Genomic DNA, 22,516 nt, shown 5'->3' on the forward strand with positions numbered 1-22,516 from the left:
GTGAAGAAGACTGAAAAACTCTATTACAGACAAACTAGCTTGCCCTCAGAATGTCTCTTTTCTCTGTTCTTTGCTTACTGGTTGTATGCTGCTGACAGCATTCAGTATTTGACAATAAATTGCTAGCTAAATTGCTATTGTCAAATTCAGTATTTGACAATAAATGTCATACATTGTTGACATTCACATGTCAAATTTTCTTGATTAGAGTAAAGTTTATAGGCTTGTAGCTTTTGTTGGAATCCAGTTTGCATTTATTTAAGGAAGATACTCAAATATCAAATATCTTGGAAGGAGTCTGATTTTTTGCAAACTTGGGACAAAAATGTTTCATTTTTTCTTTTGTCTTTTTCAACACTGTAATAGGATCATTGGACAGACTCAGAAACAGACATCGGGATCAATTAAAAAAGGCAACATGAAAGAAGCTGAGAAGCCACGTGCAGGGGACAAATTCTGCTGCATTTCCAAGCTGAAGGTACCGAAATATTTTAGCAATTTTGCATGAACACACAACTGTAATTGCTTGCACTTATAGTGGTTTGGTAGAAGTTACAATCTAGACTAAATGAATGAATAAGTTCTGTTTCTTTCCTTATCCTTAATGCCTTAACCAAGGTCAAGCAAGTTTGTAAGCAATCATGTGTTGCTTTTTATGTCCCTGAACTTTACACTCTGTGATGTGTTGGAGGTATGGTTGATTGCTCCTTTGAAGCTCCACCTCTGAATTTGTGCAATCCCCCTAGTCTGACATGTTTACCATTCCTTCTTAAACCTGTGAAATTAACCTTACGGATTGTGACGTGGCAGTAAAAATTGTCTGTTGATGTACCCTAGGCTGTTTAAGTTGTCAAGAAGCTCTATAAAAGCTGTAAAATAGTTTGCTTTTAATAGTAATTCAAAGCCTGAATACATTACTTATGCTTTTTAGCATTTGCAGCAGATGTATTTAAAAATACTATTGATTTCATTACATAAATACTGTTTATTAAGAACCCTAAAGTTAAAAGGATTTGCATACTACTGCATATATTCATACTTATTTTTTTACAGTCAATTGCTACTAGATTCTTGTAAAAAGGACACACTATTTACTACTTCTGTTTGAAATGAGTTGTTCTGGGCTCATGACCTCTACTGAGGTGGGAGAGCAGATGCTTGATCAAGTAATTCGATCAAAGAAAACGATCTTAGCTCTGCAAGTAATTTATCGTTCAGATGAGCAAAGGGTGTGAAGGTCTTTGCACCCTGGTCTGGCTGCAGACGTTACGCAGTCCTGCAGATGGCAATCTTGCAGCAGACACGCTGTACTAGAGGCTGTGCTGCACCTGTCTTGGCTGGGGAAATGGGACTTAAGGTCTTTGAAGACAGTCTTGGTCAATGGGAGCAGGTGAAGAACAAAATCTTTCTTCATTTTTTGGGGTTAGTGAAGCCATAACTCTGTGGACAAGGATAAATGGTGGGATTTGAACTTGTATTTACACACATATCAGCGGATCAGGACTGTTCACTTGTTTTATCTGAAAGTGTATCTTTGGTGGGGAAAATAACCATGCAATATTCCTAAATGTATAACTTTGAATTCTTTATGCATTCTCCTCTTTCCTCCCTAGGTATTTCTGCTGGCACTATCACTTGCATTTGTTGGTAAAACGATGTCTGGTGCTTACATGAACAGCATGTACACCCAGATAGAGAAACAATTTAATATTCCGGCTTCTTTAGTGGGGATCATTAATGGAAGCTCTGAAATTGGTAATCACTCATTTTAATATTTCCTATTCTTTGAAAATATAATGTTGGCTGAGCATGTATTAGTGACTCTCATGTCCACAGCAATCTGTCAATTGCTGTATATGACAATAGTGACCAAATCTATCCTACCATTTCAGCTGGTACTTACGTATTTACTGTCTTGGAAACTAACAGGACAACTTAAATGAGGAAGTTTAGGATTAAAAGCTGGCTTGGCTAATTTCTGCACTATCTTATGATATGACGGAGCAACTAACAAAATAGAACTACTTTATGAGCTTTGTACTGAATCAACTAACAAACCAGAAAGATTTTATAAACTTTGTTTGAATTTAAGGTCATATTTAGTGTTTTACAGTTCTTTTAATCAGTGACCTCAGAGTTGGTTGGAGTGGATTGTCTCCTTACTCAAACTCAATAATATTTCAAGATTTCATACCTGTACAACTGTAAAGAAAGTTTCCAGTTCTACTGTTAGTGACCCTTACCTTGCCTATCAGTGAGTTTTATTGCCCAGTGACAGGCTTATGTCTTGTCATTGCCACAAAAGCCAAACAAAAGGCTTGATAGCTTGAAACCTATCTGAATAGAGATCCTCAGAGGATGTGTTTTATACCCTTAAAGTCACAATGTGGATCTTTATTATCCCTGGCTCAACTGAGGAAATGGTCTGCACAGGCTCATATACACTGGTGGGGAGGGGAGACAAGGCTCCTTCCCCCCTTTTCCTGGTCTCCTATATCTGCATGTGCAAGAAGAAGAAACTGTTGGCAACACCATGCTGCTGCCTGCAAAGCAGTCTGATGGGGCAGCTCAAAGTTATGTTAGAGAAGGAATACCCAGAATATATTCTTGCTTTTGATAAGGAGGAGACTTTAAGAAATATGAAACGGCCAAGATTAATGAAGTAGTATGTAAAAGGCTTATTATTTTAAATAAGTTATCCTCTCATATGCACTTTTCTATAACAAGTTGTGGCATTCTTATCCCCAAGGATGTAAAATAACTGTGAATAATCATATTAATATTTGAAATGATTAAGAGTCAGTGTATGTGGCAGACATAGGGAACTTATTAGGACCGTGTAAGTGTACATCTTTAAGTGTCATCCAAACCACTGGTTCAATACAGTCTGTCTAGCAATCATACATAAAAAATATGTTATCTTCTTTCAGAGCATGATGCTCATCACTCAGAGACATGGTTTTGTTCTTTTGACAAAAAGATCACAAAATTAGTAGGTGTATGATTACTAAGTTGTTATTTTTATGGGACCTGATTCATAACACGAAGCTCGATTCTTTTCTTCGTTGCATAGCAATAAATGAAGAGTATAGAAAATCAACTGATTCTGAAGTGAAAGTGGAGGATAAGAGTATGAAGATTTTTAGCCCATTTGTATTTTTAAATGGTACTAGGTACAAAAATCCATACTTTTTTAATTCCTCTTGAATGATTACTGAAATTAATATTAATTTATTATTCCTTTTTTCTCTGTATGTCATCTTGTGTTTATTATTTTCAGTAGAAAAACACTTGGATATATACTTCTGTATTTTCCCACACATTGCAAAATGGAGAATCCTAGGAGAATAACTTCCTAAAACAGCTATTACTCTGCAGCCCCTGGGCCTGGTCTCTATGTAAAGTAGTGGGAAATTTCTTCTTCACACAGGTGCAGTCAAAAATCTCTTTCACCATGATCTCGTTTCCATTCTGCCTTCTATTCTCATGTTCTTTCCACATGGTGTAACTCTCCCAGAAAAAGATCACAAATAGGAGGGAATTACTGCGCCATTTAGGCAGTTCCCTGTCTAGTTACAGTTTTTACAAGACAGGAACTAACAGATGTTGAGCTAACAAGGTATACTCAAATTTCTGTTGCACTTTAAAAGATATAAGGATGCCTTGGTTTGTAAATAAGGACCAGGTTCTTTTTGCAGGCAACTTGCTGCTGATAGCGTTTGTGAGTTACTTTGGAGCAAAGCTTCACAGACCCAGAATAATTGCTTTGGGCTGCACAATTCTGTCATTTGGATGCCTTTTGATATCATTTCCTCATTTCCTATTTGGAAGGTGAGTATTTTGCTTAGCTCACAGCAGCTTCTGTGGTCCTTACTTGCCTTAATCCATAACTGCTCCCACTGAAATAGTATTGCTTATTGAGAGAGACACTGCTGAGCATGGGTATGATATGATAATTGTAGAGCAGCTTGTTTTGTTTTGCTTCTGAAATGGCTTCGGAAGTCAGTCATCACTTCCTGAGGAGAGTCACCCCTCTGCTGGGCACCTTGCCTTGCCCTTGCCTTGCCTTGCCTTCATCCTTGTGCTACCTCTTGTGTGGACTCTCTGAAGAAACAGTGGCCTGTGATACTGTCACATTACACTACTAGCTCTTATCTGCTTGGATGGGCAATACAAGATGATTTTTAAAGATGTCTTTGGTCTGGAGCCTGGATGACAGATCATACCTGCCCGCTGTGTTGGCAAGGCCTTTACAGACCATAATGATTCTTTAACCAATTTTTGACTATTTTTGCTTGGCTTAACAAAATAATCATTTAGGCTTGTCTATATTTTCATCAGTGAGATATCTTCTGAGAAAAGAAGATCCGCTAACCTTGTTATGTCCAATGTGGTATGGCTCTGACAGCCTTGGTGGCACCCTCTGCTTAGGGTGTAAATTGGATTGGAATGTAAGAAGAGTAGAAGACATGATGATACGAGGGATTTCATTAGGGTGTTTCATCAACTTCTGCTGAAGCATCTGTTACAAGATTATGTTAGAGGCTAGATAACAGTCTGGATAAAACACTGGGTTGATTCCCTGCTACAGTTCCTTTGTTCCTAGCCTGATTTGTTACTGAGGCTCAGTTAAGTTTTGATGTGGGTTTCCTTCTTCGTATAGCTACACACTCTTCTTATAGGTAGTTTCATTACTGAAGTACAGATTTATGAGGCAGTTCTGATGTATTTCTTCTTAAACCTATACATGCTTTACTTTGATTCAAACAGGTATCGTATTGAAAGCAGTATTTCACCATGGGATAATTTTTCAGTCATGTCTCTGTGCCTTGTTAATCAAAGCTTGTTCTCTTTACCTACAGAGGAACCATCAACAGGTACGACTCTTCCTATGTCTACTAATACTTTTTCCTCAGTTTTTATAGCGTTTAAGTAAATAAGATTTTATTTTTATTAGCAATTATTTCAGGGTCCTGCTTTTGATCAGGCATAAAAACTAGAGGTCAGGAAATTTCCTAGCCTTCTTGTTTCTTTAATCTGTGACTCCAGAGCTGTAGCTTTTTTTCATGCAGTTTTCACAGTATCCGAACAGCTTGGTTAACATCCCTGTCAGTCCACTTTGGGGAAATATAACACCAGGTTGTTCTCACAAATGTTCCTCTTTTTGACTTGAAATACTATGATACTGTGAGGAGGTGGGTATTTGGACAATGGGTAAAATGCATCAGGATGCTTTTTCATTGTACCACACAAGAAATAAAAGAATGAGAAATAAAGATAGATAGAGCAAAAAAGTAGATCCCACTTCCTTTTAGAGAAAAGAGAAAATAGTTTAAACTAGGCTGAAACTTACCTGGGAGACCGAAACATGTATGTGCACTAGCAATATGCATATAAAGTAACTACTATGAAGTCAAAAGGCTCAGAGGCAACTCTTAAATGATCACACACAAAATCCTCACACTGAGGATGGGATTAATCTCCTGAGTCTTTAGCTACCTCAAAGGGAAGCATTTAGTCTGAACCATCTCTTTAGGTTCTCTTGATAGTTGGTCAAAGGACACTACAGAGCTCTTGCAGAGTGTGTCCCTTGCTGTAAGGACATTCATGCTCTTTACTTTAGAGTGGGTCAGATTACCTCCAGGATGCACCTACTGACTGTTGGAAACTTAGATGACTGGTGGATGGCAAAAGTTAGGTGAGATGAATCCCACAGTTAATTGTTATATTTTGTGATGGTGTTCCATCAATGTGCTAAAGCTGAATCACACTGCTGTAATATTGTATGTACACAGTGACATCAAACCATAGTGTTGTACTGTAGTTTTCTGTGTCTCCATTTAGTAACGGGTGTGGCTTCCAAGCTTTCCGAGACTGCATGTCACTTAAGGCATTAATTTTTCCATCTTCACAATGAAAAGTTGAGAAAAGTGCATACTTAATAGCACTTGGTATTATTCTTTCATTTGAAGATTTCAGATACTGTTTTTCTTCATTTTATAAATGCATGAATTAACATATAGATAGGTAAGCCATTTTCTTCTAAATTATACAGCCATTCAATGTACACACTAGAACCCATAGGTCCTCAAGCCTTTGACTATACTTGGGTACGAGGATTGTTTCTCTGTTAGCTTATGGACAAGCAAAACTGTGACTTGCATACATATGAGTCCATCTCCTATGTGATGCAAAAACCGGTTTGAATTTGACCACATCTGCATGTGGATTGCTTCACCCATGTTTGCTGACAGCAATCTGACATTGATACAGGACGTCAGACTTGATCTCCGAACAGTAATTCTTTCATCTAGAAATTCATCAGTTGCTGCTAACAAAGCCGGTTTTTATTTGTTAATAAATTGGCACTGGGAAGTCTCAGCATGACAAAGTGGGCCATAGAGAACAGTGGAATCTGAAGCAGACTGTATGAGATGAAGAAATCCAAGGTCAGGAAGAGAAAGAAGGTACTAAAGGTCATAATAGTTCCTGATCTAACTGTCCTGATGTGAGACAAACAGGATTGTGCTGCAGCACAGTATTCTTCTGTTATGTAGGAGTATGGATGTGAATAAATGAGGGCTAGATCCCCACATAGAGTCAGCAGGCTGGCCAGATACATTGTTATGGATCTTGATTTTGATCGAGAGTTGTATAAAGGTCACAGTGAGTCAGAAACTCCTTCACAGCAATGCCCAGATAGGCAGATTGCAGGCTATGTTCCAGTGGGTGCCTGCTCAGGGCAACACTGACCTCCTGAGTTGCAGAGGTATGATGGAGGTAGAAAACCTTTCTGTAACATTTGGTGACATGCACCAATTATAGTAGAATTTATATATTATTTGCCAAATCAGAATTTGCATTGTCCTCAAGATGTCCCAAATCTGAAATTGGATACCTGAACAGATAGCATCAGGACAGACAAAATTTCTGGATAAGGAGGTCATTGATGTGCAAGGTAAAAATCTGTAGTGCTAGAACAGAGCTTTGAGGTAAGGGTCTAAGCTGGGGTTTCCAGGTGGTGAGGACTCTTGTACAGAGTGCCGGCTGAAGTTACCAGCAAACAGCCAATGATTTAAACACAGATGAATTTACTCTCCGTGTGCTTTTCTGGGGGCTTATGAACAATAGTAAACCAGAAGCTAGCAGTCTGAATCAAGGCAAAGAAGCTGGAAAGCTCAGAAATCTCATTCCATGCAAAGGTAGAACAACACCACATCTTCTTCGCTGTCATGGCTTTCTTGGAAGCAAATGGTGGCACCTCACTGTGAAATCAGGAAGTCTTCTGGTTTATTTCAGACAATGTTCTTATAATCAAATGACAATGTATGGTCTTTATGCAACAATTACCTGAATCATTGCAAAAGACTTCTGAATTTCAGAGACATGGTCATACTGTTCTTGCCAGCCCACTCTTCCAGACTGTCCAGGTCTCTCTGTAAGATAGCTCTCCCTCCTGATGTGTCCACCTCACCACCTAGTTTGGTGTCATCAGCAAACTTGGTGAGAGTGCTTTCAATCCCATCATCCAGATCATTTATGAAGATGCTGAATAGTGTGGGGACCAGTATTGGTCCCTGGGGGACCCCACTTGTGACAGGCTGCCAGCCTGAGTAAAAGCCGTTGATGACCACCCTCTGAGTGTGGCCTATGAGTCAATTTCCCACTCATCTTGCAGACTGTCCCTCCAGTCTGTATCTTGCCAGTTTGTCTGGGAGGAGGCTATGGGAAACAGCAGAAAATGCTTTGCTGAAGTCCAGGTAGACAACACCCACTGCCCTCCCCCTGTCAACAGAAAGTATTACTTTGTTGTAGAAGGTGATCAGGTTAGTCAGGTGTGATTTTTCATCCCTTCATCACTGATGTTCAAGCACTGTCTTCTCTCCACTGACATGAAAATGGCAGTTTTGCTGAGGGAAATGAGTAAAGGGAAGGGCCCAGGTTATGCAGTTGTTGGACTGCCAGGTGGTTGGACAAGGTATGGCATGGAGACAGATGGGATTTAAACTCTACTCCAGCACGTGCAACAGCTTCTTCCAGTTCTGGACCCTTTGAAGTATCACGACCACTTATTTCCCTGTTTTACAGGACAGACCTACCCATCAAAGTTTAAGCTCTTAGTCAATTCTTTGTCTTCATCCCTAGAATTAAATAATAGTTCGAATTAAAATATTAATTCTGGCTTCTTATTTTATTCACAGAATGTGAAAAAGAGCATGGGTCCTTGCTGTGGATATTTGTGATGGTTGGAAACATAGTACAAGGAATGGGTGAAGCTCCCATCATGCCTTTAGGCATTTCATATTTGGAGGATTTTGCCAAACCAGAGAATTCACCTTTCTACGTGGGTAAATCTACCCTATTGTGATAACTCCCCTCCCCCAAACAAATACACACAAAAACAAAAGCAAAAGAGAGGGTTATTATGACTCCCTTCAAGCCAATAAAGGAAGAGCAAAGAAAGACATTACTGCCTTATCAAAATAATAGTACTGTAGAACTTGTAATTTAACTAGAGGTGAACTTCTTGAAATGAGGCCATTTTTAGGCACAAATGTCTGTTCAGTAGAGCTGTCCTAAACATATATAACAATTCCAAGAAAATAATTATGTCCAGGTTCTAATTTAATATGTTTTCTCCTTTTCATACTTTAGGATGTCTACATACAGCAACTGTAATTGGCCCTTTCCTTGGTTTCTTGTTGGCATCATTCTGTGCAGAACTGTTTCTTGATCTGGGATCAGTAGATGCAGGTAATGGATGAATATATAAAATCTTACATATAAATTGGTAGGCATGATGGTGTATTTATCAACACTAAAAGATGTTTTGTTGCTAATATGAGGTGTCTTCGTTTTATCTGAGTTTGCTGATGTTTCTTTTAGAATGGAAAATCTGTGTATAATATTCAAGTCAATAAAAGGCCTGAATTCACACATACAAAAATGAATCTGCATATAAATTATTTGATGAACTATTGTGTCATCTGGCTTAACATAGAAAAGGGCTAGAATTGATTTAATACAAAACACTGAAATTTGCCAGAAAATCAGTAACATTAGAAAAGAAAACTGCAGACTATTCTCTTTCATCAGCCTTATTTTAAGAATCTTTAAAATGCTTTTAATAGATCACATGTCAGAGATGACTAGGAAAACACACAATGACAGCAAAGAATGTTTCTGAACTAATGTAAGTTGTGTGTGTTTTTGTGTTTGGTTTTTTTTTTAATAGAGGACATAACTATAAAAGCTACTGATGCCCACTGGCTTGGAGCATGGTGGCTGGGCATTTTGATTTGTGCATCACTGAATCTTCTCGCAGGAATACCTTTTTGGTTTTTGCCCAAGTCACTTGTGAAGGAAGAAGAAACCAATGAACCTGAGGAGACAAGTAAAAAAAGTGTAGTACTCTTGCAAGAAAATCATAAAAATGAAGCCAAACAGACCATGTATGAAATTGCTAAAGGCAAGTTATATTGTATTTTATTTCCTTCTTAATTTTGTCCTTAAGGTGTGAACTATGTCTGTGTATTTTTGTAAATAAAGGTGGGTCCACGGTATGAAATGCATACTCTGTTTTTCATCTCTCTGTAGTACAAAGGATTTGTGCAGGGATTTAGAATGGCTCCTTGCAGAGGAAGAAAGCCAATTTCATAGATCCAGGATCTGAATTCATTCCTTTCCCCCTCCTGCATTTCAGGTGTATGTAGATCTGGAGCTTTTCTTCCTGGTAGAGGATTAATGCACTGAAATCTGGTTAAGAATATTATACCTCAGTGAGCTGTGGACAAGTTGCAGATATTAGTTGCTTGTACCCCACATTCACTGTGCAGAAAAGGAGAAAACCAGCACAAGTCTTGTACATTTCTTGAGTCCAACTTAAAGCCATAAAAGGAAATTGACAGGTGCTTAAGTGTCTCATAAACATTTAATGGCTGTTGAACACGGATGTATTTGACTTACATTTATTCATGTTACCGTTGGCAACATTCACATCTGTGGTCTTTCAGACCTGTACATCTGTAGGAAGCTATTTTTTGTGCTAGTTGGAAACATAAGTGAATAAAATACGTCAAAGGCTCTGATCTCCAGAGTAGTCTCATGATTCTGTATACCCAGCTCAGGGCCCCTCGACAGGATCTTCATTTTCAGAAAGTAAGTGCCAAGGGCCAGCTACCTCTCCATGGTGTTTCAAGCTGAGTCCTGCAAACTCACCATACTCAGAGTGAGTACTCAGATCTTGGCCGATATTGCAACTTCGTTTTGATAAACACAGCATCTTTCTCTGCTGTCATGTAGCCTTAAATGAATCCATGAATAAAGTACTGCTCTGATGAGGAAAGGTTCCTAGCTCAGATTGTGGGTCCTAGTACTCCAGAGTCCCTTCAGAGCTTATGTTTTCATCATCATTCCCTCCTTGAGTTGGTGTGAATGTCCACTGTCCTTGAATATCCTGAATTAAGAATCTTTTCATTTCATGGAATGGTTCAGGTTAGAAGGGACCTCTAGAGGTCACCTGGTCCAACCCCCTGCTCAAGCAGGGCCACTGAGAGCCAGTTGACCAGGATGTGTTCAGACAGCTTTTTAATATCCCCAAGGATTTCAAGTTGAAAATTGAAGTATTTATAGTTAAAATTAATCTCTTCCTCAGAAAGCTGATTATAAACTGCATGGCATATATAAATAATACAGCCTATTTGTAGTGTTTCGGATATTTGACTCATTTTTGCAAGTCTTGCATACAGATCCTCTTCTAGTAAGATACTTGCCTACCTCTGAGAGATATATATCCTTCCTAAGTGGTGCCCATTTTCAATGAAGTACCGTCATTGTTTTACAGATGCTTATGTTTTTCTACAGAGTTTCTTGACAATAGCTCAGCACATTAATTAATAAAGAATGTTAGACAAAGAGGAATTGTGGGGTTTTTTACGGTTCAGATCCCAACTTAATAGGCATTACGCAGAGAAAAGACCTGTGTAAATTAGTTTCTCAGATGCTTACTTGGCTGAAGACTGGCGGATCCAGACTTTGAGAGTATGGTGGGAATAACTGGTCACCTTCAGGCCTCTTCTGCCCCATCACTGACAGTAGCAATAACCAAAATTAGTGGTCAGGTCTCTGGTTGTCACAGCTACCTAGTGCGTTTGCACCCCTTCCCTCTTGTATTCCCTTTGCATCCCAGCTGCAGGAAAGGGGTTTTGGTGAATGCTCTGAGGACATGCGATGAGAGAAAAAGGAGTAGGAATACAGCTAAAAAGTTTCAGGAAACTTTTATGATACGATTATTACTGTGATTTTTTTATAAGCAGCAGCATGCATTAGTGTGCGTGTGTGTCTGTGATTATCTTTGTGTAGAAGAGACATGTTTGGGTAGCCTGGGCTAAGCAAGTAATCTTTGGCTTGTGGTGTTTGGCAAAGCACAAGAATTAGCCTGATCGAGTTAAGGACCATTTCTGTTTCCCTCTTCCCCCCTCAGCCACACTGAGCAATGGGTGGTTCATTTCATAAAGCATCACACTAACTCATTACATTATTTCATTCCAGATGTCATCCCGTTCCTCAAGGCTCTGTTTCACAACCCAGTTTATATGTTATTTATATGCATAACGGTGTTACAGTTCAGTGCCTTCAATGGCATGATATCCTTCATGCCCAAATATTTGGAACAGCAGTTTGGAAAATCTGCGTCGGATGCCATCTTCTTAATTGGTATATTTGCATTTTGCTTTGCTGTGTTCTACCAAGTAGTGATGTCTCTATGCAAATTCTCTCTATTTTTATATATATATATATTCATATGTACATGTATACATATACATACTAAGGTCAAATGCTTCTACAAATGAGAGATTCCACACTACAAAGCATTTCCAAATAATCATGCATTTTCTGCTAAACATCTCCTGATTTTCTGTGCAGAATTTAATATTCTACTTCCCATCTTTTGAATTGGCTCAGAAAGTTCAGCTGGTGTAAAACTTGCACCACTGATCTCAAAGACGATATGTTAATTTGCATCAAGAAAGCGTGGGCCCAATTATCTTTATTATATTATCTTGATTAAAAAGTATACTATAAAGGGTGGCTTTCATGTTCATGAAAATGACATCACTGGAGCTCTTAAGACATAGATGGGTTGAACCTATGCACAGCTAAAATTGCCAATGATTCAACACTTGCCATTCTTTCTACTCCTCAGGTATTAGTCTTGGGCCTTCTGAAAGCCGCAAATCCTCTTTCATACGCAGAACTGGAAGGAAAGCACTGACCAAATAGCTGTCTTTTTTTGTCTCTTCTTTATCAGCTTGTCTTTTTTTGAGTGAGGACAAGAAGGTGTCATGCATTGGGAAATGGTAATGGCAAGTAGTTGTAGCACAAAGCAAATATCCTGAAACTGTAGGAGCCTTTCTATGGTTCCACTTTACTATGTCTCAAATTCTCAGTTCCCTTGTTTAACTGCAGTGACTTAATTAGACTAGAATTTATCTACTCATTATAGAAGAAACATCTTAAAATACATCTAGCCATACTTCTGTTCCTTAACTCAGTGCTCATCTTCCACAGTAGCCGCACCATTTTCTTTAAAATCTGCGACACAGATTGTCTGAGACCTTACGAGTATTACTGTTACACTCTGTTACCAGGGTTTTGAAGCTGTGAATCCAAAGGCATGTAACTATCATACATCTTATTTGTGTTGCGCTGACATTGCACTGCTGGGTTGTTTTTCAGACAGCTACTTCCTAAATGTCTTTCAGTCAGTCTTTGCTTCATTAAAGTATCTAACAGCAAAGAAGTGTAAGAGCATGTTCAGTAATCTCATATCAAAACTGAAAGTCTGTTCCTCCTTTCTGTGATGCTCAGCGTGCACCAAGATGTGCTCCACTAGCTTATCTTCCTGTTGAGTTTCTCTCTCAGCCAAGGAGGCTGTATTGAAACACTGCTTTTTTTGTTTGTTTGTTTTGGGGTTTTTTTGTTGGAACTAGATTGCAACTCTAGATTGCAATTTTCCAATCAATCATTTCAGTCTTACCCTCTAGCTCACTCTCCAAGCAGTTCCCAACTGCTGTTGACTTTGGCAGATGTTTTGGGTGTGCAAGGGAACTTGTAGAGACCCATTTCTGACTGTAGTTAAATTATTGAGTCACAGGCACTATATGAGTCTCTGCCAAACACAGTCTTCCCTTATGTATAGCTCTGATGGTCTCCTTTATTTTGACATGGAAGTTTCACTTGTTTAAATAGGTGTTTTTACAACTTACCAGTTATATGCGTTGGGTATTTTTTTGGAGGCTTATTCATGAAGACATTAAAGATAAATATCTGTCAGGCTGTGAACACAGCATTTTGGATATCTTTACTGGAATACCTTCTCTACTTTGCTGCCTATCGGACTGTCTGTGATACTTCACCAGTTGCTGGCCTAACAGTTTCCTATGAAAGGTATGTTGTTTAAGACACAAGAGGACTTAAATCTTAAGACACTGGAATGGTTTTTCTTGTCAAGAATCAGCCAGGGACTCCATAGTTTTGCAACATTTTAGTTTTGTAATCTAAATTCTCAAGGCTTTTTACTTGCATGAGACAATAGGTCTATTCTGTTATCCCTGTTTTAAACAATAAAGCGCATTAAAAAAAGATATCCACATCAAGACTCATGCAATTGCATATCCATATTAATTCTTTTACTAATATAATTATACATTCAAGTCATGTAACTGCAGGTAAAAATAAGTTGTTGATCAAATTAGGCATACATGAATGCAATTTCAGAATTACAGAGGGGCAAACCCTTTCTTTATCTTACGCTGGTTTACTGCAATTTCATTGCTATTGAGTTATCAGAGGATATTTTATCTGCAGTTTCTTGATTTGAGGCCTGCCATTAATCATTGGGAGCGGTTGTGTGTCTGTAAAATGCACATGTAGGTATATGTAACGCAGACAATCAAGAACGTACATGCCGTAGATGAGAAAAATGCTGTAGGGTATGCATACCTATCTATGAATTGGTATTATTAATATAATGTAATGTAATATAATGTAATTAACATCCTATAGAAAGATAGAAAGGCATGACTCCAGGATAGGAGCATGTAGGATTGTGTCCTGGATCAACCCTTGAGCTAGAATAGAATCTTAACCATTACAAAGCATTACTGTAGGTATTTCATTACTGAAATATTTATCCATCTTTTAAATGTATTTCAGACTAGAGCAAGTTTCATATGCAGAAAATACTCTACTAGCTGACTGCAACAGGGATTGTGATTGCCCGCTTAAAATATGGGACCCAGTTTGTGGGAACAATGGAATCACATATGTGTCACCTTGTCTTGCTGGGTGTAAAGCCTCAAGAGGAACTGGAAAAACTGTGGTAAAGCATACATTTTATTGTGCTGTAACTATGAAATATAGTAGGTAAGAAATATCCATATCAATATAGGGTGGGAAATATCCATACATATACATTTAATTGGATATATAAGGTGATAAATAGAGTTGGACAAGTTCACTGAGTGGCAACAGAAGTTCCAAACTGAATATGAAAATTAATTTAAATTTAAATTAAAGAATATCATGAAGAAGCCTCCTTTTCTTCTAATAATTGAAGGAATCTTAAATGCTCAAAATGGAGTGAGAAATTGTACTCAAGGTATTGCCAGCTGGAAGCCTGAGTGCACAAGAACATTTCAGCCAAAATGAAATTCTATAGCATGGACTTAATAATTTCTTTTACCTTGTAGATTTAAACAAGTAACCAGGTATTATGGAACTTTTATTCTCTTAATTAATAATACATTTTTACATTTAAAAAAAGGTTCTAATTAGACTGAAAACTAACAAAAATAATGAGTTCAATAAAACCCCAAATCATAAAGATTTTAGAAAGCCTCTGTACTTTACAAATATTTTAGAGAAGTATTAGATGATAGTAAGGGCCAGACATTGATGCCCTTGCTCATCTTGGCTGACATTTGAGAGCCCGTATTCTGGCATTAGTTTCAATGATTTCAGTAGAAGCAAGTGTTTGAGTGAGAATATTGCAACCCAGCCTCAATCAAACATCTCTGGTTTCTTCTCTTCTGGCATATGAAAGACCACACACTAGGTTATAAAAAAGTGGGTCAGATCTGTTGGCACTGGAAGGACCACATAACCAGGCTGTGATGGGAAATATGAGGGCTATCTTGATCATGGCCTCCTTGAGGAAGCATAATCCCAGCTGCATAAGAGGACCATAGCTCCCTCCTGCTCTCTAACCCCATACGCCACATACAGATGAGGGTTGGACCTGTGCCTGGCAGGCTGGGAGAGAGGCTGCAGTGCAGCACTGCACATGTGTAACATACTCAAGTGCAGGAGAGAGTGAGCTAGGTGCCGACTGTGTGAGTTTCACACTTGGTGTGTGAGTTTTGATAAGTGCGTGTGATTAAAATACTCTTTTGACAGGTATTTGAAAACTGCACCTGTGTTGCAGCCTCGGGGTTTTCATCTCAAAATGTCTTTGCAATTCTGGGCCAGTGTGATGGAGAAGAAAACTGTGACAAGATGCTTCATTATTTTTGAATATTGTCATTAGTCTGCAGCTTCATTTTTTCCTTAGCAGCCGTGCCTGGGTACATGGTCTTAATAAGGTACAGTAAAATGCCCTTATCTTAAGAAAGCTACTGGACTTTTTATTCTGAGGTCCAACAACCCCAGGAATTAAAAGTGTGTTAGTTTGTGTATGGAGGGAGGAAGAATAGAAAGAACTTATGTCATTTCTGTGCTGTGTTAAGGTTTAGTGTCATGTTAACTTTATAACCTGTTGTTGCTTCTGGCTACCAGCTGTATCCTTAATTAATGTAGGACCGCTGAGTCAGTGCACTGAGATCTTGAGAGCTGTGTGATACCCATGTGTTTACTGATCACATCAACATGATGTTGATTAAGGCACAACTACCTTGCACTTTGCGCTGGCCTCAGTCCAAGTGAATGATACCTGGGCAATAGCTTTTCCTTTTGTGAGTCAGCAGTCTTAGCTAAGGAACTTCAGTAAATGACACCTAATGAGAATAATGAACTCTTTGAACTAGTGCTCTAAGTAGAATTGTTTGGGCCTAATGTGATGAAGAGTTTGATTTAAAAAAAAAAAAACAGAGGTAAATATTTCTTATTAATGTCACCTCTACTAATTGGTGTACAATGTAATTATCATACAGGTCTCTAAAGCCTGAAGAAAAGTCATTTGGAGCGGGTATCCATGGACTAGCTTCAAAAGTATTTGGTAAGAAAAGCTCTAACACACTTCAGAAGCACAGTTAGGTCTGATTGAGAGTTAGATAAGGATCACATCAGGGCTATGGGTGTGGCACAGAAATGTACTTCTATGGAGTGCCTTTGATCAGGAAGAATTTGGGTTTTTTACAGATCTAGGCAGCATGACAAATTAGAACAGCTTTCGGTTTGCATTTATTTATACTTAGTAATAGGCTGACTACATCTGGTGTTCATCTGAAAGCCATTTTACATTCTGTCGCTCTTGTTATATGTTTATCGAACACTCAGTCTCACTGATGAGAAAAAATGTTGAGTTTTGAATAGGAATCACCATGCATATTGTAGCATGTATATATTGTTAAACAGGCAACAGGAAAGAAAATCTTTGGCTGAGGGTAAGTGGATAAGGAACAAGAGAGAATGTAAGAAATACAGAGAACATGGTTCATGCTGCAAGAGGACACGACAGATGGAGTAGGTGAGAAACAGCATAGGTTCTATAGTGTATCTGTACACTATATATATAAATTTGTATATATTTGTATATACAAATATAGTGTATATTTGTTAATCAGAAAAAATACGCTATTCACAAAAAACATTGCTAATATCCTTTTAAGCTGGAATTCCATCTCCCATTTATTTTGGAGTTTTGATAGATACCACTTGCTTGAAGTGGGGTACTATGACTTTTGGCGGTGAAGGAGCATGTAGGATGTACGACATTGTCACATATAGGTATATTTTCTACTTTATTTTCATTTCTCCTTCTTACTGTATTATTACATACATAGGGCTATAACTACACCTTTTATCTTTTCCTAGTAGACAAACTGCTCCTGTGTTAGAGATTTGACACAACACTTTTCTTTGGCATTGGCTTTATTTGTCAAGTGCAACCTTTGCAACGTTGGAACACCCTTTGAACAGAAATGTTCTGGTGCCATAATTACATTCACTAATGGCCTTTCATGAGAACAGACCTTAAGACACTGAATTCTGATAAAAAAGTTAAAAGCAGTAAGCCCTTGTGGGAAAAATGCCAGATGTTTAATGGCTGACTATGCAATATCTTTGAACAGAAAATGGTTGAAATAGTACTTGAATTAAAATATAGGAGAAATTTATAGAGAGGATATAGTTACCCAAGTTGGAAATTGGCCCAGCATACTATGCTTCGTGTTTTTGTAGTCCTTCAAGGAGCACTGTGGGAATTTTGAAGAAAAGTCTTGTTGAACTAATGGCCTCAGGCTGATTCCTTTTACTGTATTGAGGTTGATTTGGAAGAAGAATGCTAGCTCATGAATACACAGAAGTTTTACTCAGGTGGTCTGAGCTGCCCTTTTCAGGGCTCTCTCTTTCCCCTGCGGAGAAAGCCATAAGGGTACCAGGTGGCTAACTTCACTGGCTAAATTAGTTGCCTGAAGTTGGGTGATGTAAATAGCCGTTTCGCTGGCACTGACATATTCTCCATTCTCATATTGACATCTTCTGTGAGATCCAAAAGGATCAGGGCACAAGCTTTAGAGCAGCTGGGCAATTGTCGCAAAACAATGTATGCTGAATAGTTTTGCTATTTTTTCATGAATGATATATTTAATGAAGCTCATCCTTTATTTCAGGTGGCTCTATCTTGGCCTGCCAGCAATATTACGTGGAGCGTCCTATATCCCAAGAGCACTAATTCTCCTAATTTTAAAGAAGAAACTTAAATCTGAAAGCCAAGTCTTATTAAATGCACCAGTAGAAATGCAGGATAAAGTACAAGAAGCATTGAAATAGCATTTCAAAGCAGGACATATTGTGAAAAAACGTTGCAGTGTAAATTTTGGATATATCCTTGTGAAAGATTTCATACTTTAACTAGTGAACACTTGGACAGAGATTAATAGAATTACACATAGTTGTATCCTAATTACAATATAAAAGTATCAGTTCATCAACAGAAGTTACAGGAAAAATGTGTTTGGTGCAAAAGAACAAGGAGTAGATATAAGAAAACTTAAGAAATACCAGGTTTGAGTTGTCTGAGCAAAGGGCTATGAAGCAGAAACCTATGTTTCAGCCCTGGTTTCACTGAAGATAGTGAGAGTTTTGCAGCTGACTCCAGTGATGCCAGATTTCATCCTGGAATTCTCCAACGGCTTTTGCCACAGCCTGTCTCATTGACTGTAGACAGGATTTGTAGCTTCTCTGGGCCTGACTTTTCCATAAATTTATTTAATTATGCTGTTAGTCCTTTCAGGCAGGGACTGTTATTCTGCATAGTGGAGATGGTCAACATATTGGGAACCTGGTTTATGACATGGCCTGGGTGCTGTGGTAATAATAACAAATAAAAAAAGAAAAAAAATTTTTAAAAATGTCGTGTTATGGTGATGTTTTAAGGTTTACATAGAGCGTGGACAAGGAAAAGTTATCAGGATTTGTTACTTCAGTTGCATTCACTCTAGAGGGGAATAACTCAGACATTAAGCGTGATAGAATGATACTTGTGAGTATTTTGCCCATCATATTGCTGTCTGCTAAATCCTATACCTTCTCATGTCTTGTCAAATTATTTTTTGAGTGGTACATAACTGTGATCATCCATGTGCTCTTCCTGGTCTTTGTCCAATTTTTGTTTCTCTCAGATGTGATGCTACAATGAATGTAGTATCCATTTGGGGTTCACTGACAGTAAGCTGTTGCCCTAGGATGTCTTAAATATCTCAGGAAAAGACCCTGAATGTCTCAGGAAAAAAAACATACAGAAAACCCTGCTGATATGTTACACTAGGTGTATATTTGGTTGAGTGTAGTGCATCCATGTTTAGCTTCTAGATTGGAACTGCCTCATATTTAGGTCTGTTTACAGGTGGCCATGCAATAACTTCTCAAGCCCTTCTATTACAGCTGTCGGAAATAAAAAACCCCCTCCTGATTATTATTCCCTGCTGCGTAAGGCATGGAGGGAGCTTCTGGAACTTTACCATAGACTAATGCTCCAGCACTTGCAAGCGTTTGCTACCCATTTAATCTGTATGACACAGACTTATTCCCATTTTATTCATCTGGGACCTTCTGCAGCCACAGAAAAATGGGAAGGATATTTCCCCAAAGTAGTTACGTTAGTTAAGTTATATTCTGTTTTACCTTAAGGTGTCTTATTAACACCATATGTGTATGTGCTTGGAATTGCCTCCTGCTCTCGTGGAATCAATGACAAAAGATCCATTTTTTCCCACAGAGCAGGAAATCAGCTCTAGAATTTAAAGTTTCTTCACATACAGGAGGTCCTTACAATTAATTCTTTTGAAAAGATATGTCACAGCCCCCTTTCCTCCCTTTGCATCAGATGATAGAGCTGAACGGGTATAATGTGAGGAAGGGGAGCAGAAGAAAAGACAAACGTGATGCAGCCTGTAACGAGCAGAGCAGAGAGTGCAGTTCTCTATTAAGCCACAGGTCTTCCAGAAGCTTTGTGAACATTTGAAGCACAGCTGATTTTCAGCATTGTTCTTGGTACTGTGGGGCACTTACTTAAAGCCATCATTCTTCCTTGTGGATATTATATTACTCCAAAGCTAGAGTTAAAAATCTTTTTAGTCATTTAGTCACAGTTCGGTGCCAAGGTAACCCGGGAAATGTGAAAAGTTACAGTGCACTGAAGTTTGACAGCTGTAGCAAACAAAAGGGCTTTGTTAGTAAGGCAAATCTGTGCCATTTAAATGGACCACTGCCAAAGAGTCAGGGCTAGTTAACTCACTGTGTTTTGAAATGGAAGGAAGCAGATAGGAAAGTTTCCAAGTTTAAAATTTAGCGTTTTAGTAGATGCAGTAACTTTCTTTTTAATTGTTCCAGTTCATCTGCTTGAGAATGTAGCAGTGAAACAGGCTGCCTTCACCAGATGCTTTGAAGTCATTAGTCTGCTATTCGGTCTGTTTATCAACTTAGACAGTGCTGACTGGAGAGCTGGCTGGGTGACGGCACGGTAGAGAGGCTTCTTGGCATAAGCCTACAGTGGGAACAGTACTTCTCCAGAGCAAAACCAGGAAATGGAGAGTGCAGGTCATTCCAAAGTAATCGTCATAAAACCTTTATGATATGCCATGTCTGGTACAACAGACATTCCTAGGATTAGATTGGGAGGTTAGAAAAATACTCTTGGAGCTATTCCTTCAAATGTAAAGCCAAACTTTAGACTTGATCCTTCCAACTTTTGAGCACGCTGACCTTGATTCGGCAAAGCATTTAAGTGTGTGCTTAACTTGAAAATGAGTGGCCTTATTGATGTTTCTTGTTTAAGTAGGTGACATCAGACATTTCAAGACTGAGGCCCAAACTGCCACTCCTGTGACACTCATTTGAATAGAGGCTACTTGCTGTGGGTTACAGTAGGTACTCAGATGATATTCACTGTGCTTGAAAGTTTGGGCTGATGCTGGTCTGATGTTTCAAGCACCAAGACTTGCATCAGCACTGTGGGTAGCAAAAGCCACAAATGGGAATAATGCCAATACAAGTAACAGTAGGTGTAAATTTTTTTATAAAGCAGTAGCAGATGAATATTTGAGTTGATTAAGTCCAATATCAAATTAATAAAAATGGGTGGTAAGTTTATTTTCTGAATGCCCGAGAGCCGAGCAGATGGCTTTCACAGTACAATCATCAACCACATTTCTTTGTCACTGAAGCTTCAACTCAGTAAAGGGTGCCCATGAGTTGAATTTTGATCCTTAAACCTACCAAGTGGAAGGCTAGGTGCTGGAGCCCAGATACGGATGCTGCCAGACACTGAGAAACAAACACTTGATGTTTTTCTGGCAATGTGACCAGTGCAACCATCTTGGAGATATTTTAAAGGCAATGGTACACAAACTGTGCACACATGTATTTATCTAGCATTTTGTACTCAATGCCTTTTGTAATGATCCCTGATGTTCCGTTGGATTTTTTTGACCATGATCAGGTGCTGAGCCATCATTTTCAAAGAAATAACAACAGTCTTCAGTATCTTACTGAAAAATGGCAATGCTTTGTAAAAAGCACATCTCTGTTCATGTGCAGGCTATGGGGTTTTTTTCCTCTTTACATTATTTTCTCTGTATCAACTTCTAATTTCATCAGCTACTTTATTGCCAAGTCTCTCAGTATTTTAAAAGTCATTATTAACAGTTTTATATATATCCTAAAAAATTCTGTCTTGTATAAACTTCATTGTCTCCCTGCTGCTTCTAACTTTTAAGAATGGAAACCTATTCTTGGCGCACAATTAAAAATTTCTGATTGCGCATATTGTTCAAGCTATGATTTTTTTGAGAGAGAAAATTACTCATTTGGGAGGAAAAAATGTTACCTGGCAAGTTAATTTTAATTAGTGGGCATAAGGGAGGTGTGGTGACCAAAGCTGCATCATTACACAATAATTTGGCTGAGGGCATGACTGTCTGGTTTATGATATGAATGCTGGATATGTGTTTGTGATACAAACATACTATGTTAACATGTATAGCTTCTGAATATATCAGCATTACAATTTTGGACAAGTATTATTAGCAGTTGAAGTTCACTTTCTTTTTCACTCATTTCATCTAAAGTGAACAGTGGGCTGTTTCTGTATCCTTTCTATCTCAAGTTGAGTTTTAGCAGGTAACTCCTCCCTACAGACTCTTCTCATCCAAGCAAGCCTCATAGTTCCAGGAGCTAATTCAACCTGTGGATGCGGAGAGAGGAACACCCTGAGCATACCTGGGATGGGATTTGGCATGCAAAAAAGCCAAATCACTTTTTAGTTTATGTAAGTTTGGTCATGTGATGAAAACTGGATATATCCAGCAACAAGTTCTTGGCTACTGCTGCTTTTTTTTACAGAATTGTTGTCAGTCTTTTGCTTTCTTAATAAGGCATAAAGTGTTCCCAGTTATGCTGGTTGGGATTTTGAACTTTCATTGTTTAGGACTTTCTTTGAGAATGTGGAAAATTACTAGGTAATTGCCCCTCTCTTGCTTTGTTCAGAGAGTCAAGGGCATAGATTTCTTAAATCACAGGAGACTTAAATCACAGGACAAAAAGTCGTAGATCCCTTTAGAAGGTGAAATCTTAGGTATCGCAATGCCTAACATCCCTTCAAGAAGAGACCATTTGGTCGCTGCGTGCCAGAAGCGTGATACATGCCTGTTAATTTCCAACAGAGGTGCTTAGGGAATACAAACAGCGGTTGTTCCAGGCAGACATGCATGTGACCATAGGTGGCAGCTTGCTGGAG

The 22,516-nt window shown here is 38.5% G+C and overlaps 1 protein-coding gene across 1 annotated transcript; it reads left to right on the top strand.

The window, feature by feature from the left end:
• Nucleotides 1–418: 418 nt before the first annotated feature.
• On the top strand, nucleotides 419–18,051 carry SLCO1A2 (solute carrier organic anion transporter family, member 1A2). The gene is given in 14 exon segments (XM_009332839.1): nucleotides 419–478; nucleotides 1,614–1,755; nucleotides 3,699–3,831; nucleotides 4,771–4,877; nucleotides 8,202–8,348; nucleotides 8,656–8,754; nucleotides 9,236–9,469; nucleotides 11,551–11,740; nucleotides 13,252–13,449; nucleotides 14,218–14,383; nucleotides 15,460–15,644; nucleotides 16,212–16,276; nucleotides 16,890–17,007; nucleotides 17,892–18,051. Coding segments are annotated over 14 exon segments (2,004 nt in total).
• Nucleotides 18,052–22,516: the final 4,465 nt, after the last annotated feature.

The sequence above is a fragment of the Pygoscelis adeliae genome, unplaced genomic scaffold, assembly GCF_000699105.1.
Source record: "Pygoscelis adeliae isolate BGI_AS28 unplaced genomic scaffold, ASM69910v1 Scaffold38, whole genome shotgun sequence".
In the NCBI taxonomy this organism is placed as follows: domain Eukaryota; kingdom Metazoa; phylum Chordata; class Aves; order Sphenisciformes; family Spheniscidae; genus Pygoscelis; species Pygoscelis adeliae.